The sequence below is a fragment of the Suncus etruscus genome, chromosome 6 (assembly GCF_024139225.1).
Source record: "Suncus etruscus isolate mSunEtr1 chromosome 6, mSunEtr1.pri.cur, whole genome shotgun sequence".
In the NCBI taxonomy this organism is placed as follows: Eukaryota; Metazoa; Chordata; class Mammalia; order Eulipotyphla; family Soricidae; genus Suncus; species Suncus etruscus.
The window spans coordinates 48,661,509-48,683,080 of NC_064853.1; the positions used below are offsets into that span (position 1 = coordinate 48,661,509).

Consider the following 21,572-nt stretch of genomic DNA (forward strand, 5'->3'; position numbering starts at 1 on the left):
CCTGGATTTGAATTTTTTTTTTTTTTGTTTGTTTTTGGGCCACACCTGGCGGTGCTCAGTGGTTACTCCTGGCTGTCTGCTCAGAAATAGCTCCTGGCAGGCACAGGGGGACCATATGGGACACCAGGATTCGAACCAACCACCTTAGGTCCTGGATCAGCTGCTTGCAAGGCAAAGGCCTCTGTACTATCTCTCTGGCCCGGATTTGAATGTTTTGATGGGGTCATTCCCTGCTGGTGTCCTGGGATATTTCATTCCAACAACAAAACAGGAGAGCCCGTTGGGTTCTCTCAGGGCTTGTTTTTCAACTTGAAGCTCGAATCCAAGTCTTCACAAGTGCAAAGCAAGTGCCCTGCCGCTGTGTCCCATCTCCGGCCTGACGTTGTGCATACTTTGTAATTTCATATTCACGGATGAATGTGTTTGCTTATTTAAGTGCCACAACCTGCAGGACTCAATAGCTGCTCCAGGCTCATAGTTGGACCATGCAGTGTCCTGGGTGAAACCCGGACTTCCAGATCATGCAAAGCTTGCGCTCTGTCCACTGAGCTATCATCCCTCCCTTTTGGATGAAAGAATTCAAACACTTTTTTTTGTTTTGTTTTTGGGTCACACCCGGCAGCGCTCAGGTGTCACTCCTGGCTCTAGGCTCAGAAATCGCCCCCAGCAGGCTCGGGGACCATATGGAATGCCGGACATTTGCCTTGCATGCAGAAGGACATTGGTTCGAATCCTGGCATCTCATAGTCCCCTGAGCCTGCCAGGAGCGATTTCTGAGCCTAGAGCCAGGAGTGACCCTGAGCGCTGATGGGTGTGACCCAAAATCAAAAAAAAAAAAAAAAAAAACCAAAAAAAAAAAACCAAAAAACAAACAAACAAAAAAAAACCCCACCTAAATAAACAAAGATGGCTGGAGCACATGCAGGAATCCTGAGTTGCCAACTCTGCTTCAACCCAGCAGCTCCAGAAGCACCCCTCAACTGGGATTAAATTTCTGAGCACTGTCAGATTTGTCCTAAAGCTCACTGTAACACTCAGTACAGGCCTAGATATGGCTCATTGTTCTCAGCATATGCCCAAGCTCTTATCTTGGGAACGTTTACTAGCCATCCCTTCATGCTTAGTAGTTGAATTGAAGTTCTAAAGTTATATTTCTAGGGAAGTTTGGATGACTTGAAGGATGATATTAAAGAAAATTCACTAGTTTTCAGTGTAAATTACATACTAGGCAAGTGATACAAATGAATATTGCAACACCCTACTTTGTCAGTGAGACTTTCAGAAATAACCACCAGAAATCTCAGCTATCTTCAGAGGTAAATTATTATTATTATTGGTTTTGGTTTTTGGGTCTCACCCAGCGATGCTCAGAGGTTATTCCTGGCTCTACGCTCAGAAATCGCTTCTGGCTTGGGGAACCATATGGGACTTCAGGGGATCAAACCTAAATCTGTCCTAGGTTAGCATGTGCAAGGCAAATGCCCTACCTCTTGTGCCACTGCTCCGGCCCCAACTGTTTTTTACTTTATTTTTCTTTTTGGTTTTCTTTTTAGTTTGGGGCCACACCTGGCATTGTTCAGGGGTTACTCCTGGCTCTGTGCTTAGAAATTGCTCCTGGCATACTCAAGGATGCCAGGGATAGAACCTGGGTCAGCCACGTGCAAGGCAAACTTCCTACTCATTGTGCTATTGCTCCGGCTCCCCAGAGGTAACTTACTATTCTAGCCCATGTTTTGCTTGCCTTTGTTTTTTTTTTTTTTGTTTGTTTGTTTGCTTGGTTTTGGGTCACAACCCATGGCACTCATGAATTGCTTCTGGTTCTGCACTCAGGAATAACTCTTTTTTTTTTTTTTTTTTTTTGGTTTTTGGGCCACACCCAGTGATGCTCAGGGGTTACTCCTGGCTATGCGCTCAGAAGTCGCTCCTGGCTTGGGGGACCATATGGGACGCCAGGGGATCGAACCGCGGTCCGTCCGAAGCTAGCGCAGGCAAGGCAGGCACCTTACCTTTAGCGCCACCGCCTGTTCCAGGAATAACTCTTGTTGGGCTTGGGGACCATATAGGATGCCGGAGATCTATCACAGGTCAGCCACTTGCAAGGCAAACACCCTACTTGCTGTACTATTGCTCTGCCCCATTTCTTTTTTTGCTTTTGGGCCATACCATGTAGTGTTCAGAGGTTACTACTGGCTCTGCTCTCAGGTCATGGGCTCAGGACCATGTGAGCTGCTGGAAATCAATTCTGTATTAGCTCAAGACAAGTCCTTTACCTTCTATACTATCACTCTGGACCCCTGGTGATCTTTTTTTTTTTTTTTTTTTTTTTGGTTTTGGGTCATACCTAGCTGTGTTCAGGGGTTACTCCTGTCTTTGTGCTCAGAAGTTGCTTCTGACAGACACGGGGGACCATATGGGGTGCTGGAATTCGAACGATCATCTATCCTGGATCAGCTGCATGCAAGGCAAACGCCCTACCACTGTGCTATCTCTCCAGTCCTGATCTTTTAATTATTGAAAGTTTCAAGGAAGGGGGGCCGGGTAGGTGGCGCTGGAGGTAAGGTGTCTGCCTTGCAAGCGCTAGCCAAGGAAGGACCGCGGTTCGATCCCCCGGCGTCCCATATGGTCCCCCCAAGCCAGGGGCGATTTCTGAGCACATAGCCAGGAGTAACCCCTGAGCATCAAACGGGTGTGGCCCAAAAAAACCAAAAAAACCAAAAAAAAAAAAAAAAAAAAAAAAAAAGTTTCAAGGAAGGGTGAAGTGAAGAATAGAGTGGGTAGTGTGCTTTCCTTGAACCACCAGGTGTGATCCAAAGACAACAAAAAAGTCTGAGGAGGGGGCTGAAACTAGCACAGTGGGTATCATGTTTGTCTTCCATGTGGTCCAGTCCACTCAGGTTTGATCCCCGGCTTCCCATATGGTCCCTCAAGCCTGCCAGGAGTGATTCCTGAGTACCACCAGAGTGAACCAAATACAACGAAATTCTGAAGGAGGTGGTGGATAGAGTATAGTGGGATAAGGTGCCATATGTCACCTTGCACATGACTGACCCAGCCTTTATTCCTGGCACCTCATATTATCCCCTAAACACTGCCACAAATGATCCTGGAGCATATTCAGGAATAAGTCCTGAATGCAGCAAGGTATGACCCAAATAAGAAAACAGAAAAAAGAAAGAACAATACTTGGGAAAACGCCTGGAATTTTGGTTTACTTATTCTAGCTCTTGTATTTCTTGAAAATGGGATATTAAATGTCATTGATTGGATTACATTAAGTGATACAGTACATAAATATTGACTAAATGTTTCTGAAACAGGCCTAATTTGGACATCATTTTTAGGTTTTATGTTTTTGTTTTTGGTTTTTTTTTGGTTTTTGGTTCACAATTGGCAGCACTCGTGTTACTCCTGGTTCCCTGAGTCTGTCTGGAGTAATCCCTGAGTGCAGAACCAGGAATAAGTCCTGAGCACAAATGGGTGTAGTCCAAAAACTAATAATAATAATAATAATAATAATAATAATAATAATAAAATAAAGGCCTCCTGTACCTATCAGTAGTTTCTGACAAATATCATCTGAGAATGCTCAATCTTTGTTTACCATTACCTTTATGAATGCTATTGGCAGCCTGGCCCTAGCAGGGATCTGGCTGGGCCACCTGTGGAAGTTCCAGTTGGTAAGGTAAATTTCACATTGCACAATCCTCATTCATGCAGGTACAGGACTGGGGCAGAGATTGAAGCCAGCAGAGGAAGGAAGGACATCCTAGCACTAGGGGCAGTGGCTTGCTGCCCAGTCTTTCCTGCTACCACATAGGACAACTTAGGATGACTACAAAACAGGACCTAGTGTGTGTGTACAGGGCCTTGGGGGTATCCTCACTTCTGCTAGGTGGTTTCAAATGGCATTCTGACGTGTCCTTGCAGAGGTGTCATGGCAGCTTGTTAAATCTGAATCGAGGCGTGTCTTGGGAGCCCAGACCCGGAAGCCCTCAATCACCTTTGGTTTCTGGCTCTACTTCTCACATTGCAAGTCTGAATCAGCCCCAAGGCCTCATGGTTGGTCTCCAGCTTCAGTGTCCTGCTGGCCTCCTGCATCCCATGGAAATCCCCTGGAAGTACCAATTCCGAATAATCCTTCTAGGAGATTCCACTGTGGGCAAGTCTTCTTTGTTGCGACGCTACACAGAGGGCATCTTTGTTGAGAGCGGCCCCCACACAGTGGGGGTGGACTTCTCTGTGCACTTCGTGGAAGTAGAGCCAGGGGTCCAGGTGAAGCTGCAGTTCTGGGATACAGCTGGTCAGGAGCGATTCCGGTGAGTGTGGCAGCCTCAGGCCGCCTTTTATATCATGCACTTCTGACGGGAAGAGCCCATCCACCAGCAAAGGAAGCGATCAGACAGGTGGTCTTGGGAGGCCACGTAGGATAGATTCTGGTCTGCATCTTGGCTGCCTGTTCCTACCCAACTCCCACTTCCCCAGGTATCGAGATGAAGACAGGGCCTCACACATACAAGGCAAGTGTTCTACCACTGAGCTACAACCCAGGCCCAGATCTCAACAAGGAAAGGTGAGATGGTTTTAGGACTTTTTTTTCTTTTTTTTTTTTTTTTTGGTTTTTGGACCACACCCGGTAACGCTCAGGGGTTACTCCTGACTATGCAGTCAGAAGTTGCTCCTGGCTTGGGGGACCATATGGGACACCGGGGGATCGAACCGCGGTCCGTCCAAGGCTAGCGCAGGCAAGGCAGGCACCTTACCTTTAGCGCCACCGCCCGGACCCGACTTTTTCTTCTTTTAATAATGATTTTTTAAAACTCTTTTTGACTCCAGATCATTGTAATGTCTTAGGATAGTTCTGCCTTCTTCCTCACCTATGCCCTAAAAAGTACTCACCCCCCAGTTTCAGCCATTTCCTGTTGCTTTTATTTTTTTTGGTGGGGCATACCTGGCTTACTCCTGGTCAGCCTCAGAGAGGTTCATATGTGACACGAGAATTAAACCATTGTTGGCTACATGCAAGGCTAGTGCTTTACCTGCTGTACTATATATACACCCTCTCCTACTGCCTTTTCATTAATTCTTTCTCGGGAAAACCTTTTACTCCTTATTCCTTTTTGTTTTCACTAAATTAACTAAGATTTCTGGTTAGTTCTCTCCTGTTTCCAGTTCTACTTCCCACACTGGCAGTTTGATCAGGATCTGTGACATGCAAATACAATTACATAGTTCCTCCACCTAAAACTTCCCTAACTTCTAAGTGGCTTTCCAATTTTTGCTTATATCCTCTTTGTTATTTTGGGGCCACACTTGGTGGTGCTCTGGATTCTGAACTCGGGGATCACTCTTGATAATGTGCTCAGGGATCAAACCTGGGATGGGTGGCCTGATGCAAAACAAGTGCCTTAAACCTTGTCCTTTCAGGCCCCTTACTTCTCTTAGCATTAGGATATTCATCAGATGAAAATAAAAGGTGGGGTTTCATGATATCTGGCAATGCTTATTCCTGACACAGGGATCACTTCTGGTGGGGTTGAGGATCATATGTGTGCTGTGATTAAATCCGCATTCCTGACACAGGGATCACTTCTGGTGGGGTTGAGGATCATATGTGTGCTGTGATTAAATCCGCATCAGCTGTGTATGACAGTGTTCTACCCACTATCTTGACAGCCCCCAGTGAAACTATTCTTATATCCTTGAAATACCTACCATTAAGATATTGCAGGGCTTGGGGCCTGGAGGTAGCGTGTTTGCCTTGCATGCAGGACAGTGGTTCAAATCCTGGCATCCCATATGGTGCCCCAAGCCTGCCAGGAGCAATTTCTGAGCAGAGAGCCAGGAGTAACCCTTGAGTACTGCCCAGGATGACCCCCCCCAAACAAAAAGATATTGCAGGGCCAGAAAGGGGTACTGAAAAAGTAAGACAGTGGGCACTTTCCACCAGGCCTGCCACCACCTTTCCCTGCCCCAGCTCTGAAGCAGGTATATGTCCTTTGTGCCAAACTCTAGGAACCAAAGTCAGATGGGCTTCATTACTCAATTTAGTGAAGTGGAGGGCAGGCCAAAGAGATAGAACAGGAGGTAAGGTGATTTTTTGCATGCAGCCAAACCAGGATCAATCCCCAGCATCCCATATGGTTCACTGAGCACTGCTAGGAGTGATTCCAGAGTGCAGTCAGTAGTAAATCTTGAACATCACTGGGTGTAGCTCCAAAACAATAGAGGAGGCCTGCTGCCAGGGTGGGTGCTAAACTGTACAAAGATGAATGGATTCACCGAGGACCAAAGAGATACTACGGTGTATGGAATGCTTGCTTTGCTTCAATCCTCAGAATCCAAGCCCTGCCAAGAGTGATCTCTAAGTGTAGAGCTAGGAATAAACTCTGAGCTCATGGTCCCCAAACAAAAAAATGATGGACACTCAAGTTGGAGGATTTGTTAGAGACCATTTGGTGACACCTCTGTCTTCTATACCTGCAAATCCAAATCCAGTCACCGGCTTGTAAGTACGCCTCTCTATTTTACCATAAACATCTAAGCAGAGGCTGGTTAAGAACATAGTTATTTTCCTTTGTCCTCCAGCTAGTCTGATAAAATAGAATAAAAAGTTTTTGTCTAACCTATCTGATTTCTTTTACAGACTTTTTTTTTTGGGGGGGGGGTCACACCCGACAGCGCTCAGGGGTTACTCCTGGTTTCATGCTCAGAAATCGCTCCTGGCAGGCTTGGGAACCATATGGGATGCCGGGATTCGAACTAATGACCTTCTGCATGAAAGGCAAACGCCTTACCTCCATACCATCTCTCCAGTCCCTCTTTTTCAGACTTTTATAATTCTGAAACCCAATAAACTATTGCCTGGGCCTCATTAATATTAAGTTATCAGCAGCAGTATTACAGCTGCTAATAATACAGAATAGTACAGCAGGCAGGGTGTTTGCACTACACACGGCCAATCCAGATTCAATCCATGATACACCATTTGGTCCCCTGAGTAATGTTAGAAATAATTCCTAAGTACAGAGCTAGGAGTAACTCTAAGCATCTCCAGGTGTAACCTCAAAAACCCTAAACTATCTAAGTTGTTATGAAGCCAAGCACTGCCAGGAATGATCCCTAAATGAATGTGTTAGGAGTAAGCCCTGAGCACAGTCAGATATGATTCCAAAACAAATGAAAAGGGCCTTTACTCACTTTCTCCTTAAAGATTTAAGGGGGTGGGCCAGAGAGATAGCACAGCAGTAGGGTGTTTGCCTTGCACAAAGCTGAACAGGACTTTGAACAGGTTCAAATCTTGGCATCCCATATGATCCCCAGTGCCTGTCAGGAGCAATTTCTGAGCATAGAGCCAGGAATAGCCCCCTTGCACCACCAGGTGTGGCCCAAAAACCAAAAACAAATAAAAATTTATTTAAGAGGATGAAATCTCTAAGGTAGAATGTTGCAGGCACAGAGATGGGGGGGGGGGTACTGGTAATGAGTTATTTTGGGAAATAATAAAATTAAGAAATTGCCTAGCCCTGGGACTGGAGCAATAGTTTAGTGGGTAGGGCACTTGCCTTGCACATAGCAGAATGGGTTCAATCCCTGGGATCCTATATGGCCCCAGCCTGAGTACAGAGCCAGGAGTAATCAGGTGTGACCCACACCCCCTAAAAAGAAAGGAATATAGGACCATGAAGATGCTATGGCTTTTTCCTTGTGACAACACCCAGATTTCTTTTTTTTTTTTTTTTTTTTTTTTTGGTTTTGGGCCACACCTGGTGATGCTCAGGGTTTATTGGCTCTGCGCTCAGAAATTGCTCCTAGCTTGGGGGATCATATGGACACTGGGAATCGAACCGAGGTAGGTCTGTCCTGCAAGGCAAATGCCCTATCACTGTTGTCACTCCAGCCCCTCTATAATCTTTTTTTTTTTTTTGGTTTTTGGGCCACACCCGGCCCAAAATTAACCCAGGGGTTACTCCTGGCTCTACACTCAGAAATTGCTCCTGGCAGGCTCAGGGGACCATATGGGATGCCAGGATTCGAACCATTGACCTTCTGCATGCAAGGCAAATGCTATCTCTCCAGTCCCTATTATCATTTTTTTTTTTGTTTTGGTCACATCTGGTGGCATTCAGGGGTTACTCCTGGCTCTGCATTCAGAATTTGCTCCTGGCAGGCTAGGGGTGGGGAAACATAGGGATGCTGGGATTTGAACCAGGGTCCTTCCTGTGTTGAACTCGTGCAAGGCAAATGCCTTACCGCTATGCTATCGCTCCGACACCCTAATCTTTTTTTTCCCTTCATACTTTTCTAATATTTTTTGGGAACCAAAAGTGCCCAAGAACCACTCCTGGTCATATAGGACCATTTGGGGGACCATATGGGATGCTGAATCAAAGGCAGGTGAGGTTGCTTACCTTACCCATACTCTTTGGTCCCCAAGTTAATTTTTTTTTTTTTAGAGAATATGTGTCAGACTGAAGTTTTATTTTTTTTTTAATTTTTATTTTTATTTTTATTTTTTTTAATTTTTTTTTTTGGTTTTTGGGCAACACCCGTTTGACGCTCAGGGGTTACTCCTGGCTATGTGCTCAGAAATCGCCCCTGGCTTGGGGGGACCATATGGGACGCCGGGGGATCGAACCGCTGTCCGTTCCTTGGCTAGCGCTTGTAAGGCAGACACCTTACCTCTAGCGCCACCTTCCCGGCCCCTTAATTTTTATTTTTAATTATGAGAACAAGGGTGCAAAGAAAGAGGACAAGGTAAAGTTACAGTGGAAGGACAATCACCCATAACATAATTCTCAGAAGTCCCCTTGCTGATATCTTTTTTTTTTTTTTTGATTTTTGGGCCACACCCGGTAATGCTCAGGGGTTACTCCTGGCTATGTGCTCAGAAGTTGCTCCTGGCTTGGGGGACCATATGGGACACCGGGGGATCGAACCGCGGTCCGTCCAAGGCCAGCGCAGGAAGGCAGGCACCTTACCTTTAGCGCCACCGCCCGGCCCCCTCTTGCTGATATCTTAACTTTGAAATTTCAGCCAAAGAACATTAAGATAAATAAGACAGAATCCATGTACAATTACTTTGTCCCTCAAGTCCCCAGATTGTAACACATTATAATATTTCTTAACAGTACACAAGGCAATCTAAAGCCATAAAACTTACGTAACTCCTTAAACATTACAGGCATAGTATTTTCTTACATTTCCATATACATGCATATTAGCTTAAGTTAACCTCAAATTTTAAGTGAGTTCTTTTTTAAGGATTAGAGTCAAAGGAGCACAGTAAGAATGGTGTTAGAGTGGCAATTGTTGTTTGCATAGGCCCACCAAAATATGAGGGACATGGAAAGAAATAACCTTGGCCTAAGTACAAAGAGACCAGACCCCTGAAGTTTCCTGGCACCAAGTTAATTTCGTTAGAAAAAATTGTATTACTTGACTAAAAAAATCCCCAACAACAAAAAACCAGATTGAAGTGCTTGGTCACAGTGATCTTTCCAAAAAGCAAATCTGGGAGCAAGAGAGTACGGAGGTAAGGTGATTACTTTGCACAGAGCTGTTTCCAATAGTATTCCCAACTGGATCCCCAGCACAGTGACCTCCAGTACTGGAAATGGAGTAGCTCCAGAGCACTGCAGGGTGTGGTTCCCATCCAAAGTAACCCCCCAAAATCTCTTTAAACCTTTACTACTTTTAGGATTATACTTTTGTTGTGTGTGCGTGGGGGGGGGTATTAGGCCACACCTGGTGGGGCTGAGGGATTATTCCTGGTAGGTCAGGGGACCATATGGGATGCTGGGGATTAAACCTGGGTCGGCTGCATGCAAGGCAAGCACCCTACTTGCTGTGCTATCACTCCAGCCTCCAATTCTACTTTTCTCCTAACTTACTTCCTGATCTACCTTAGGATTGTCATATCTGCAGTTCTCTCCTTAAAAAAAAATACCTGGGGCCAGAGAGATAGCATGGAGGTAAGGCGTTTGCCTTTCTTTTTTTTTTTTTTTTTTTTTTGTGGTTTTTGGGTCACACCCAGCAGTGCTCAAGGGTTTTTCCTGGCTCCAGGCTCAGAAATTGCTCCAGCATGCACGGGGGACCATATGGGATGCCGGGATTCGAACCGATGACCTTCTGCATGAAAGGTAAATGCCTTACCTCCATGCTATCTCTCCGGCCCCAGGCGTTTGCCTTTCATGCAGAAGGTCATCAGTTCGAATCCCGGCATCCCATATGGTCCCCCATGCCTACCAGGAGCAATTTCTGAGCATGGAGCCAGGAGTAACCCCTGAGCACTGCCGGTGTGACCACACACACACACACACACACACACACACACACACACACACACACACACACAAATACCCTACCCCCTTCACCTAAATCCCTTAAACTGCAGATCAAATAGTATTTTTCCCACATATTTGGACCCCCTATGTCAGTTCTGTAGAACTTTCCTTTGCAGCTCTTGCCTCTGGCAGTTTTATGTGTATCCAATTGCAGGACTTCCCTGTGGTTCTAATTCTCACTGGATCCACTACCTCACACAGGAACAAGCACAAGTGAGTGAACAAGCAACCCCATATGCAAAATTAGGACAAGGCTCAGATAGATGAAGTCACTTACCTGTCACACAGCTGGTAAAAACTGTGATACTTTTGACTCTAACCCAGATCTTGCCATTAAACTGTTCTGATCTCTGTGTTCATCTGTACTCAATGGAAGACTCAGAACTAATCCTATATTCCTTTGGTTGTTAAGGTCAGTGACTCGCTCCTACTACCGGAATTCAGCTGGAGGCCTTTTGCTCTTTGATATCACTAATAGAACATCCTTTGAGAGCATCACCCAATGGCATCAGGAGGTTCTGAAGAAAGTGAATCCCTTCAACATCCTCTTCCTGGTGGTAGGCCACAAGAGTGACCTGGTGGCTGAGCGACAAGTGATGCCAGAGGAAGGAGAAAAGCTAGCTGCTTCTTTGGGTGCTCGTTATGTTGAAACCTCAGCCAAGAGCAACAGCAATATCACCATAGCCTTTGAGCTGCTCACTCAGGAGATTTATGAGGCGGTGAAGAAGGGGTTCATGGGACCAAACTCAGAATGGGAGGGAGTGAAAAGCAGAGTCCCGTCTCACGCCATGTTTCAGGAGGCAGAAGACCAAAGCAGTGCAAAATGGATGTGCCCATGCTGGTGACCTCTGATGGGGAAAGCAATCACACCACCTGACTGGCTCTCACCAATCCATAAACACTATTTTGGGTAAAGGACAGTAAGATATTAGGTGCCATTAACGGTCATAATTCAGGGGCCTGGTTTCCTTTGCACAATGGTGAAAATACCAGGATTCGTGACATGAATGGCTAAGAACAGACTGGCAACTGCACAGACTGTTTCCCCAAGGCCATAGTTATCTGTTCTTAGGGCCAAGGATGAATATGACTTTTTCTTGGCATTCTAAAAGAGTTAGTCAGAAAAAACTTTGTCCATAACAGGATACTTTTTCAGTTTATGGCTGAAGAGAGAAAAGGTCACACTACATACATACATACATACATATATATATATATATATGTATGGAATTCAAACTCTTATTGATGATGGGCCTGGAGAGATAGCACAGCGGTGTTTGCCTTGCAAGCAGCCGATCCAGGACCAAAGGTGGTTGGTCCGAATCCCGGTGTCCCATATGGTCCCCCATGGCTGCCAGCTATTTCTGAGCAGACAGCCAGGAGTAACCCCTAAGCACCGCCGGGTGTGACCCAAAAATCAAACTCTTATTGATGGAATTTAGAGTAACTGAATTGAAAAATCCCCATTTTGTAACTCAATTTTAGGAATAAGGAATAGTGCTGCCACCTACTGACTAAAAAAGTATGTCCCCACTTGGTCTTCCTAACTTCCCCTGACATTTCAAAGGCTCTACAAGCCATGTACCCTATATCTTCCAATTAATAACTTCTTTATTCTGGAAAAGCAAATGAAAGTCATATTCATATAAACACTGACATAACAAAGTGTAGGGAAAAGGGGATGGGAGAAGAAAACAAAAGCCTCTACAAATCCTGCTAATACTGTCTCACCAAACAAGACCATAATGCTTTGTCCCATTTCAATCACAATAATAAATCACAAATAAAATCTTCTCTGGAAGATTGTTCCTCTTTGAGATGGCAGGGAAAAGGAACCGGAAGTTGGGATATGAGGCTTTATTCTTTTTTTTTTTTTTTTTTTTTGGTTTTTGGGCCACACCCGGCGATGCTCAGAGGTTACTCCTGGCTGTCTGCTCAGCAATAGCTCCTGGCAGGCACGGGGGACCATATGGGACACCGGGATTCGAACCAACCACCTTTGGTCCTGGATCAGCTGCTTGCCAGGCAAACGCCACTTTGCTATTTCTCCGGGCCCGAGGCTTTATTCTTTTGGAAGATCCTCTCAGTCACTATATTGCTGCACTGTTAATAAAAAATATATGCTTCTCTGTAAAGCATTTAAAAAAAAAATCCAAGGATGAGATGGATGGCTGAAGTTTCAGCTCAAGTATCTCCAAATACATTGTTGTCCATTCCCTGACTTGTCCATTTGTTATTTCTTGGTTGTTTTTCGGATCAATGCCATTCTCTGAAAATAGAAAGAAAAAGCAGTGATACAGGTCAGAGTCAGGAACTGTGCCACTTCTCCAGCCCCTCTGCTTACTTTTTTTTTTTTTTTTTTTTTTTTTTTTTGGTTTTTGGGTCACACCTGGTAGTGCTCAGGGATTATACTCCTGGCTCTGTGCTCAGAAATCGCTCCTGGCAGGCTCGGGGTACCATATGGGATGTCAGGATTCGAACCACTGTCCCTCTGCATGCAAGGCAAACACATTATCTCCATGCTATCTCTCTGGCCCCTGCTTACTTTTTTGATTAAGACACTGAACATTGGGGCCGGGAAGGTGGTGCTAGAGGTAAGGTGTCTGCCTTACAAGCGCTAGTGTAGGACGGACCGAGGTTCGATCCCCCGGCGTCCCATATGGTCTCCCAAGCCAGGGGCGATTTCTGAGCTCATAGCCAGGAGTAACCCCTGAGCGTCAAATGGGTGTGGCCCAAAAACCAAAAAAAAAAAAAAAAAAGACACTGAACATTACTGATATGTGTTGATAAATAACTGGAAAAATGAGCAAGAAAATGGATAATCTGGGAGCAGAATCAAAATGAAGCCAGAGGGGCCGGGCGGTGGCGCTCGAGGTAAGGTGCCTGCCTTACCTGCGCTAGCCTAGGAGACGGACCGCGGTTCGATCCCCCGGCGTCCCATATGGTCCCCCAAGCCAGGAGCGACTTCTGAGCGCATAGCCAGGAGTAACCCCTGAGCGTCACCGGGTGTGGCCCAAAAACCAAAAAAAAAAAAAAAAAATGAAGCCAGAGTCTGAAACACCCTACAGAAGAGCACTTAGGGAGCCCTAGCAGCTCCCTCAAGAGCTCCCCCTATGGGCCCGGAGAGATAGCACAGCGGCGTTTGCCTTGCAAGCAGCTGATCCAGGACCAAAAGGTGTTTGGTTCGAATCCCGGTGTCCCATATGGTCCCCCGTGCCTGCCAGGAGCTATTTCTGAGCAGACAGCCAGGAATAACCCCTGAGCACAGCCGGGTGTGACCCAAAAACCAAAAAAAACCAAAAAAAAAAAAAAAAAAAAAAAAAGAGCTCCCCCTATGAGCTATGTAAACATATTTAGTGCAGAAATCTCAGAGTATGGAAAAGAAAATGACATATGAAGGAAGGGTTGCCTTTATATGCCAAGCTTAGAAAAAGTTCACTTTTCAGGGCTGGAGTGATAGTACAGCGGTAGGACATTTGCCTTGCACGCAGTTGACCCAGGATGGACGATTTCTGAGTGCCGCCGCTGCCGGGTGTGGCCCCTACCCCCAAAAAATTAAGAGTTCACTTTTTGGGTCAGAGATGTAGTTCAGGGGTAGAGTTCCTGCCTTACATATGTTAAGGCTCTAGATTTATCCCTGGTATCACAAAAAGGTAAAATTTAATTTTCAAATCAGAGTAGCCAGTTAAGTCAAAAAGGGTAATAGTTGTGTCAAAGGAAGGGTAACAATGCTAGCATGGTAATGACAGGTACTGCTTGCTTCATAGCCGAAGAGAGTGATCACCAGGAGTGATTTTGTTGTACCTTGTTTTGGAGCCACACCTAGCAGTGTTTAGGCCTCACTCCTGTTTTTGCATTCAGGTGTCACTCATGGGGGACGCCTGTGGGACTATCTGGAATACTGGGGAATAATCTGAGAAGGCCAACTATTGCTCTGGCCCAAAGTAATCCTTGAGTGCAGAGTCAGGAGTAAGCCTTGATTACCATAACCATTAATTGTGGCAAGAAAATAAAAAAGCTCACAGAAATCTCATTTATCTGGTAAGGTGAACAGAGACTGGCAAAAGAGCTTGAGTGCTACCTCCTACAGCATACTTATGCTTTCTAGCCATACTTTCTCTCTAGCCATAGACCATAGAATGCTCTAATCATATAATATGATTACATTATATATCATTATATATTATAATATATAATTGTTATATATCATATAACATGATTATATATAGTTATATATAAGTAATATAACATAAACACATAATGTTCAATTTAAAAAATCTCATGGAGGAGCTGAAGTGGTAGCGCAAGCAGTAAGGTGTTTACCTTGCATGTGCTACCCTAGGACGAGCCATGGTTCAATCCCCTGGCATCCCATATGGTCCCCCAAGCCAGGAGCGATTTCTGAGCACATAGCCGGGAGTAATCCCTGAGCATCACTGAGTGTGACCCAAGAAGAAAAAAAAAAATCTCATGGGGCCGGAGTGATAGCACAGTGGTAGGGCGTTTGCTACACACACAGCCAATCCTGGATGGACCCCAGTTTGGGATTCCTGGCATCCCATATGGTTCCCAAAGCCTGCCGGGGCAATTTCTGAGTGAAGAGGCAAGGAATAACCCCTGAGTGAGCTGGGTGTGACCCAACCCTCCCCCAAATTTTATGTATGTGCATGACTAATTTCCATTCATATTAAAATAAACTTGAATTGGGGTTGGAGAGATAGCATGGAGTAGGGCATTTTGCCTTGTATGCAGAAGGACCATGGCATCCCATATGGTCCCCTGAGCCTACCAGGAGCCATTTCTGAGCGTAGAGCCAGGAGTAATCCCTAGCGCTGCCAGGTGTTACCCAAAAACCAAATAAACTCCCAAAACCAAAAAAACTTGAATCAAAAGCTTTAGATCAAGGGTCTTCAAACTTTTTAAAGTGGGGGCCGGATTACAGTCCCTTAGAGAGCTGGAGGGCTGGACTATATGAGCTACTAATTCCTACTCACACTGCACATATCTTTTTTTTTTTTTTTTTTGGTTTTTGGGCCACACCCGGCGGTGCTCAGGGGTGATTCCTGGCTGTCTGCTCAGAAATAGCTCCTGGCAGGCACGGGGGACCATATGGGACACCGGGATTCGAACCAACCACCTTTGGTCCTGGATCGGATGTTTGCAAGGCAAACGCCACTGTGCTATCTCTCCGGGTCCACTGCACATATCTTATATAAATAAAATGAAAACCATTTATAAATAAACAGATCACGCGCCAGTATTTCAATGGGAACTGTGGACCTGCTTTTGGCTAATGAGATGGTCAATGTCCGGTTCCATATTTGTCACTGCCAGCCGTAACAAGTGATGCAAGTGGGCATCAGTTAATCTTGATCTGGTTGGAGACTGCAGATGTTTCATTCTTGAAAAAGTCTGTTCACAGGCATAAGTGCTACCAAAGATGGTGACCATTTTGAGTGCATGGTTCCTGATATTTGGATATGTCTCAGAGGGGAGAGATGCATAGAAATTCAAAAGGTTACTTGACTTAAATGCGTCTTTCAGAGAGTCACAATTCTGCAGTTCAGCCAGTTCCATTTGGTAAATTGTAAGGACATTTTCAATCTCAGCAAAAAATGGATTACGAAAAAGCTGTATGTCCTGTTCATGGGGGTGAAGCTCTTTGAATCTAATTGAAACTCCTTTTGCAACAATTCTAGTGAAGCCAGACAGTTTCCTTTGGGAATGTGACCAGTGGTTTGTCCGCTGACAGGTTTTGAGTTGTTGGGAGATGACTGAAGTTTTCCTCCTGTACTTGTTTGATGAGAAGGCCTAATTTTACTTCAAATGCTTTCATATGCGATGCCATATCACAGATGAGCTTCCCCTTGCCTTGAAGTTGTAGATTGAAACTGTTGAGTAGCTCTGTTATATCTGTCAGAAAGGCAAGGTGCCATTTCCATTCTGCATCATTGAGCTCTGGTACTTCTTGGTTTTTTGAAAGTAGAAAAGCTGTAATCTGCGGAAGTAAGTCATAGAAACGTTTCAAAACTCTCCCTCTACTCAGCCAACAGACTTCTGTGTGGTACAGAACATCTTCGTGGGCAACATTTACCTCAGATAGAAATTCCTGAAATTGTCTGTAGTTTAGTGCATGAGTTCTAATTTCATTAACACAAGATACCACAATTTTCATAACAGAGTCTCACTTCAGTGATTTACAACATAGCGCTTGTTGGTGGATGAGGCAGTGTATGGCAATTGGATGAGGCAGGTTATGTTTGTCCATCTCTTGTGTAATGTGAGCAATTACTCCTCTCTTAGACCCCACCATGCTAGGAGCACCATCAGTTGTTACACTGACTAGTTTTTTTTTTTTTTTTGGTTTTTGGGTCACACCTGGCAGTGCTCAGGGGTTATTCCTGGCTCCAGGCTCAGAAATTGCTCCTGGCAGGCACAGGGGACCATATGGGGCGCCGGGATTCGAACCGATGACCTCCTGCATGAAAGGCAAACGCCTTACCTCCATGCTATCTCTCCGGCCCCACACTGACTAGTTTAACCCAGTCCAGCTCCAAACCATTCACAGTTTGGCAAACCTTTTCAAATATATCCACTCATGTGGTTGTACCTTTGATACTTTGCAGTGCAGCAAGCTCTTCTGTGACTTCAAAATACTCATTTGTCCCACGCATATAAATGAGAAGTTGGGGGGCCGGGCGGTGGCGCTAAAGGTAAGGTGCCTGCCTTGCCTGCGCTAGCCTTGGACGGACCGCGGTTCGATCCCCCGGTGTCCCATATTCTTCTGAGCACATAGCCAGAAGTAACCCCTGAGCATTACCGGGTGTGGCCAAAAAAAAAAAAAAAAAAAAAAAAAAAAAAAATAAATGAGAAGTTGGGCAGAATCACGAACATCATTGCTTTTGTCGAGTGCCAAGGAAAAATAGCAAAGTTTCTTTGCAGAGTTTTGCAAATGGTGCAGCAAATTTTCTCCCATTTCTTCAATCCTTCGTGTCATTGTAACTCCTGAAAGGCTCACTGTACTAAATAAATCGGCCTTCTCTGGACACATCTCTTTGGCAACAGAAATAAGGCATTCTTTAACAAATTCTCCCTCCACAAATGGTTTGCCATTGCGCGCTATTAGCTTGGCAACTTGAAAACTTGCCCGCAGTGAGGAAGTATTTAACAGCTTCTGCTTCACAAAAGTATTTTGCTGAGTCGTCAGTGTATGTTTCAGTTGTAATATTTTATCTTTTCTCACTTCTCCAACCAAGCAATCATATTTATCTTTATGTTGAGTTTGATAGTGGCTTCGCAAATCGTATTCTTTGAACACAGCAACTATATTCTGGCATATCAGACACACAGCTTTTTCTTTGTACCGCATAAAAAAGTAATCGTAAGTCCACTGTTCTTTGAATATCCTACACTCGCCGTCCATTTTTCTTTTCCTTGACATCATTGTTTCCTAGGGATTCCAAATTGATATTAGTGAAATACAAATATGTGTGTATATATACACACAGTGTATGAACCCCCATTAGTCCCTGATGTGAACACTTACCCCTTGCAGGCTTTACTAAGCAGACCAGCTCAGTCCCTGATAGTTCAGTTATATCTCCCTATATAATGCCCAAATTGATATGTTCGGAATCAGCATGTGAACACTGAAAAGGAATTGCAAAATGCATGTAAAATTTTCAATGTAACCCCTTTAAAATGCTTCAGCATCGAACCCCTAACCTCCCAACCACCGCCCACCCCCTAACTTTGATTTCAGCACTGAACGCCTCAACACCCCCAAAGAGGAATTTTCATATGAGTCACCCACAGCCCAATCGGGCAGAACCCCCCATCTGGCAAAAATGTATTTCTATGGCACTTTTGACTGACCTTTGGCAGTGGAGGGAGTGGAGGAAAACCTCATTGACAGGCAGGCACAGCACACAGACACCACGTTGCCTGGGGGTGGAGCAGGCGCCATTTTACATCATATAGTCACCCACATGTGGTACTCCTAGCCACGCAGCATGTGGCCCGCGGGTTGTAGTTCGAAGACCCCTGCTGTAAGAGCTACTTACCGGGCCCGGAGAGATAGCACAGCGGTGTTTGCCTTGCAAGCAGCTGATCCAGGACTGAAGGTGGTTGGTTCGAATCCCGGTGTCCCATATGGTCCCCAGAGCCTGCCAGGAGTGATTTTTGAGCACAGAGCCAAGAGGAACCCTTGAGCGCCGCCGGCTGTGGACCCCCCACCCCCCAAATAAAGCAAAGTAAAAAATTGCAAAAGAAGTGCAACTCTCTGAGGAGAGTTAGTCTGTCCTACTTAATGTGAAATAAAATTGATAAATGTGCAGTTAAATAAGACAGTGCCCTATATTAACTTCTTCGAATTAAGTTTCCTCTGTAACATTAAATAACAATGTAAATAACATTAAAATATTTACATTTAACATACAAATTAAACTGTACTTAGAAATTATCTATATGCAAACGACCTACCCGCTGAACTATCTCTCCGGCCACCCCACCTTGTGGAGGAGGCTTTTGTAGAATTCCCATGCTCATTCTGTAAAAAAATGTGCTCTATCACTGAGCGCCATCCTAAATTCTGTGTGCAGATGAAGACAGTTTGAAATCGGATTTAAAAATTAAGTTTTGGGCCCGGAGAGATGGCACAGCGGCGTTTGTCTTGCAAGCAGCCGATCTAGGACCAAAGGTGGTTGGTTCGAATCCCGGTGTCCCATATGGTCCCCCGTGCCTGCCAGGAGCTATTTCTGAGCAGCCAGGAGTAACCCCTGAGCACTGCTGGGTGTGGCCCAAAAACCAAAAATAAAATAAAATAAAATAAAATAAAAATTAAGTTTTATATACAAAATCTTGCTACACCAGCCCTCTTTCCTTACCTCCCTTTATTTCCTTTCTTGTTATTGTTGTTTAGTTGTTTATTGCTTGTTTGGGTGCTTTTTTTCTTTTCCCTTCTTTTGCTTTGTTTTTGTTTTGTTTTTGTTTTTTTGGGGGGGCCACACCTGGCTCTGCGCTCAGAAATCGCTCCTGGCTCCGGGGACCATATGGGATACTGGGGACAGAACCCAGGTCAGTCCTGGTTCAGCAGCCCTGCCCTATCACTGTGCTATCGCTCCGGTCCCTCCCTTTCTTCTTCTTCTTTTTTTTTTTTGGTTTTTGAGCCACACCTGGCTGTGGCTGTCTGCTCAGAAATAGCTCCTGGCAGGCACGGGGGACCATATGGGACACCGGGATTCGAACCAACCACCTTTGGTTCTGGATCGGCTGCTTGCAAGGCAAACGCCGCTGTGCTATCTCTCCGGCCCCCCTTTCTTCTTTTAAATTGATATTGATAGCTCCTAGACAGCCTTCCCAGTTTTCCTTTTTTATTTTTTCTTCTTCCCAACAGCATCACAGTACTCGAATCATCTTGTTCTGCCTCATAAGTTGAACGGGGGAAATGTGTATGGTACCAAGAGCAAACAGTCGCATGAACATTGAATGATAATGATCAGACCTAAATATCAAACCCAAAGTCAACATAGAATCAAGATACCCAACCTACAATAAAGTTACATGCAAAGGGGATATGTTACACTACCAGTCCAGAGGGCAAAGGCATGAAGTATGGGACGCATGCTGGGAACAGGGGCGGAGGGAGGACGACACTGGTCCAGGTGGGAATGGCCCTAATTCACTGTTACTACATACCTTAAATATAAGTGTGAAAGACTTGTAATTCACATTGGTCACAATAAAATTTAAAAAAAAATTAAGTTTTATGGGCTGGAGCAATAGTACAGCAGTAAGATGTTTGCTTTGCACATGGCCAATCCAGGACAGACCTGGGTTCGATCCACAGTATCCCATATGGTCTCTGCTAGGAGTGATATCTGAACGCCACCAGGTGTGTGGCCCAAACCTCCCCCTATTTTATTTATAAAATCCTGTTTTATAAGGCTGTGAATATTTGATCTTACTGCTTTGTTTTAGGGCCACTCCCTGGGATGTTTAGGGCCTGTTGGTTCTGCTGACTATGGGATTTCTATGGAAAAGGTTATTAATACACTCAGAACACCTCATTGTTTTAGGATGAAGGACATGTATTTTCTCACTTTCTCTGTTTTTTGGGTCACACTCACCTGTGCTCAGTACTTACTCCTAGCACTGTGCTTAGCACTTCTGGTAGTGCTGGGGAATCAAATGTTGGGTGGAAGTTCAAACCTGGTTGGCAGGATGCAGAGCAAGCACTGTTTTTTTTTTTTTTTTTTTTTGGTTTTTGGGCCACACCCGGTGACGCTCAGGGGTTACTCCTGGCTATGCGCTCAGAAGTCGCTCCTGGCTTGGGGGACCATATGGGACGCCGGGGGATCGAACCGCGGTCCGTCTCCTAGGCTAGCGCAGGTAAGGCAGGCACCTTACCTCGAGCGCCACCGCCTGGCCCCCGGCAAGCACTGTTGTACTACCTCTCTGGCCCTGTGACTGTTTAATTGTATTTATTTCATGTTTTGGGGCCACACCCAGCTGCTCTCTGGGGTTACTCCTGGCAGAATTGGGGAACCATATAGGATGCAGGGGATCAAAACACCCTACCCATTGTGCTATTGCTCTGACCATTTATTGTTTTTGTTTTTGGGGGGTCACACCCAGCAGTGCTCAGAGGTTACTCCTGGCTCTGCGCTCAGAAATCACTCCTGGCAGGCACAGGTAACCATGTGGGATGCTGGGATTCGAACCCCCCATTTGTCCTAGATGGGCTGTATGCAAGGCAAATGCCCTACCCCTGTGCTATTTCTCTGGCCCCATGTTTATTGATGGTTTTTTGGGAGCAGTGTCACACCCAACAGCGTTCAGAGGTTACTCCTGGCTCTATGCTTAGACATCGCTCCTAGCAAGCTGGGGGGACCATATGGGATGCCAGGATTCGAACCACCATCTTTCTGCACGCAAGGCAAATGCCGTACCTTCATGCTATCTCTCCGGCCCTGTTTATTGTTTTATTTTGTTTTGTTGGCCACACCCTGCGGCGCTCAGGGGTTACTCCTGGCTGTCTGCTCAGAAATAGCTCCTGGCAGGCACGGGGGACCATATGGGACACCGGGATTTGAACCAACCACCTTTGGTCCTGGATCGGCTGCTTGCAAGGCAAACGCCGCTGTGCTATCTCTCCGGGCCCTGTTTATTTATTTATTTATTTATTTTTTGGTTTTTGGGCCACACCCATTTGACGCTCAGGGGTTACTC

The 21,572-nt window shown here is 45.3% G+C and overlaps 1 protein-coding gene across 1 annotated transcript; it reads left to right on the forward strand.

Annotated features, from left to right (window-relative positions):
* Positions 1–4,101: 4,101 nt before the first annotated feature.
* Positions 4,102–11,195, forward strand: LOC126011739 (ras-related protein Rab-39B-like). Its single transcript, XM_049775545.1, is given in 3 exon segments — positions 4,102–4,316; positions 10,756–11,119; positions 11,121–11,195. Coding segments are annotated over 3 exon segments (654 nt in total).
* The last annotated feature ends 10,377 nt before the right edge of the window (positions 11,196–21,572 follow it).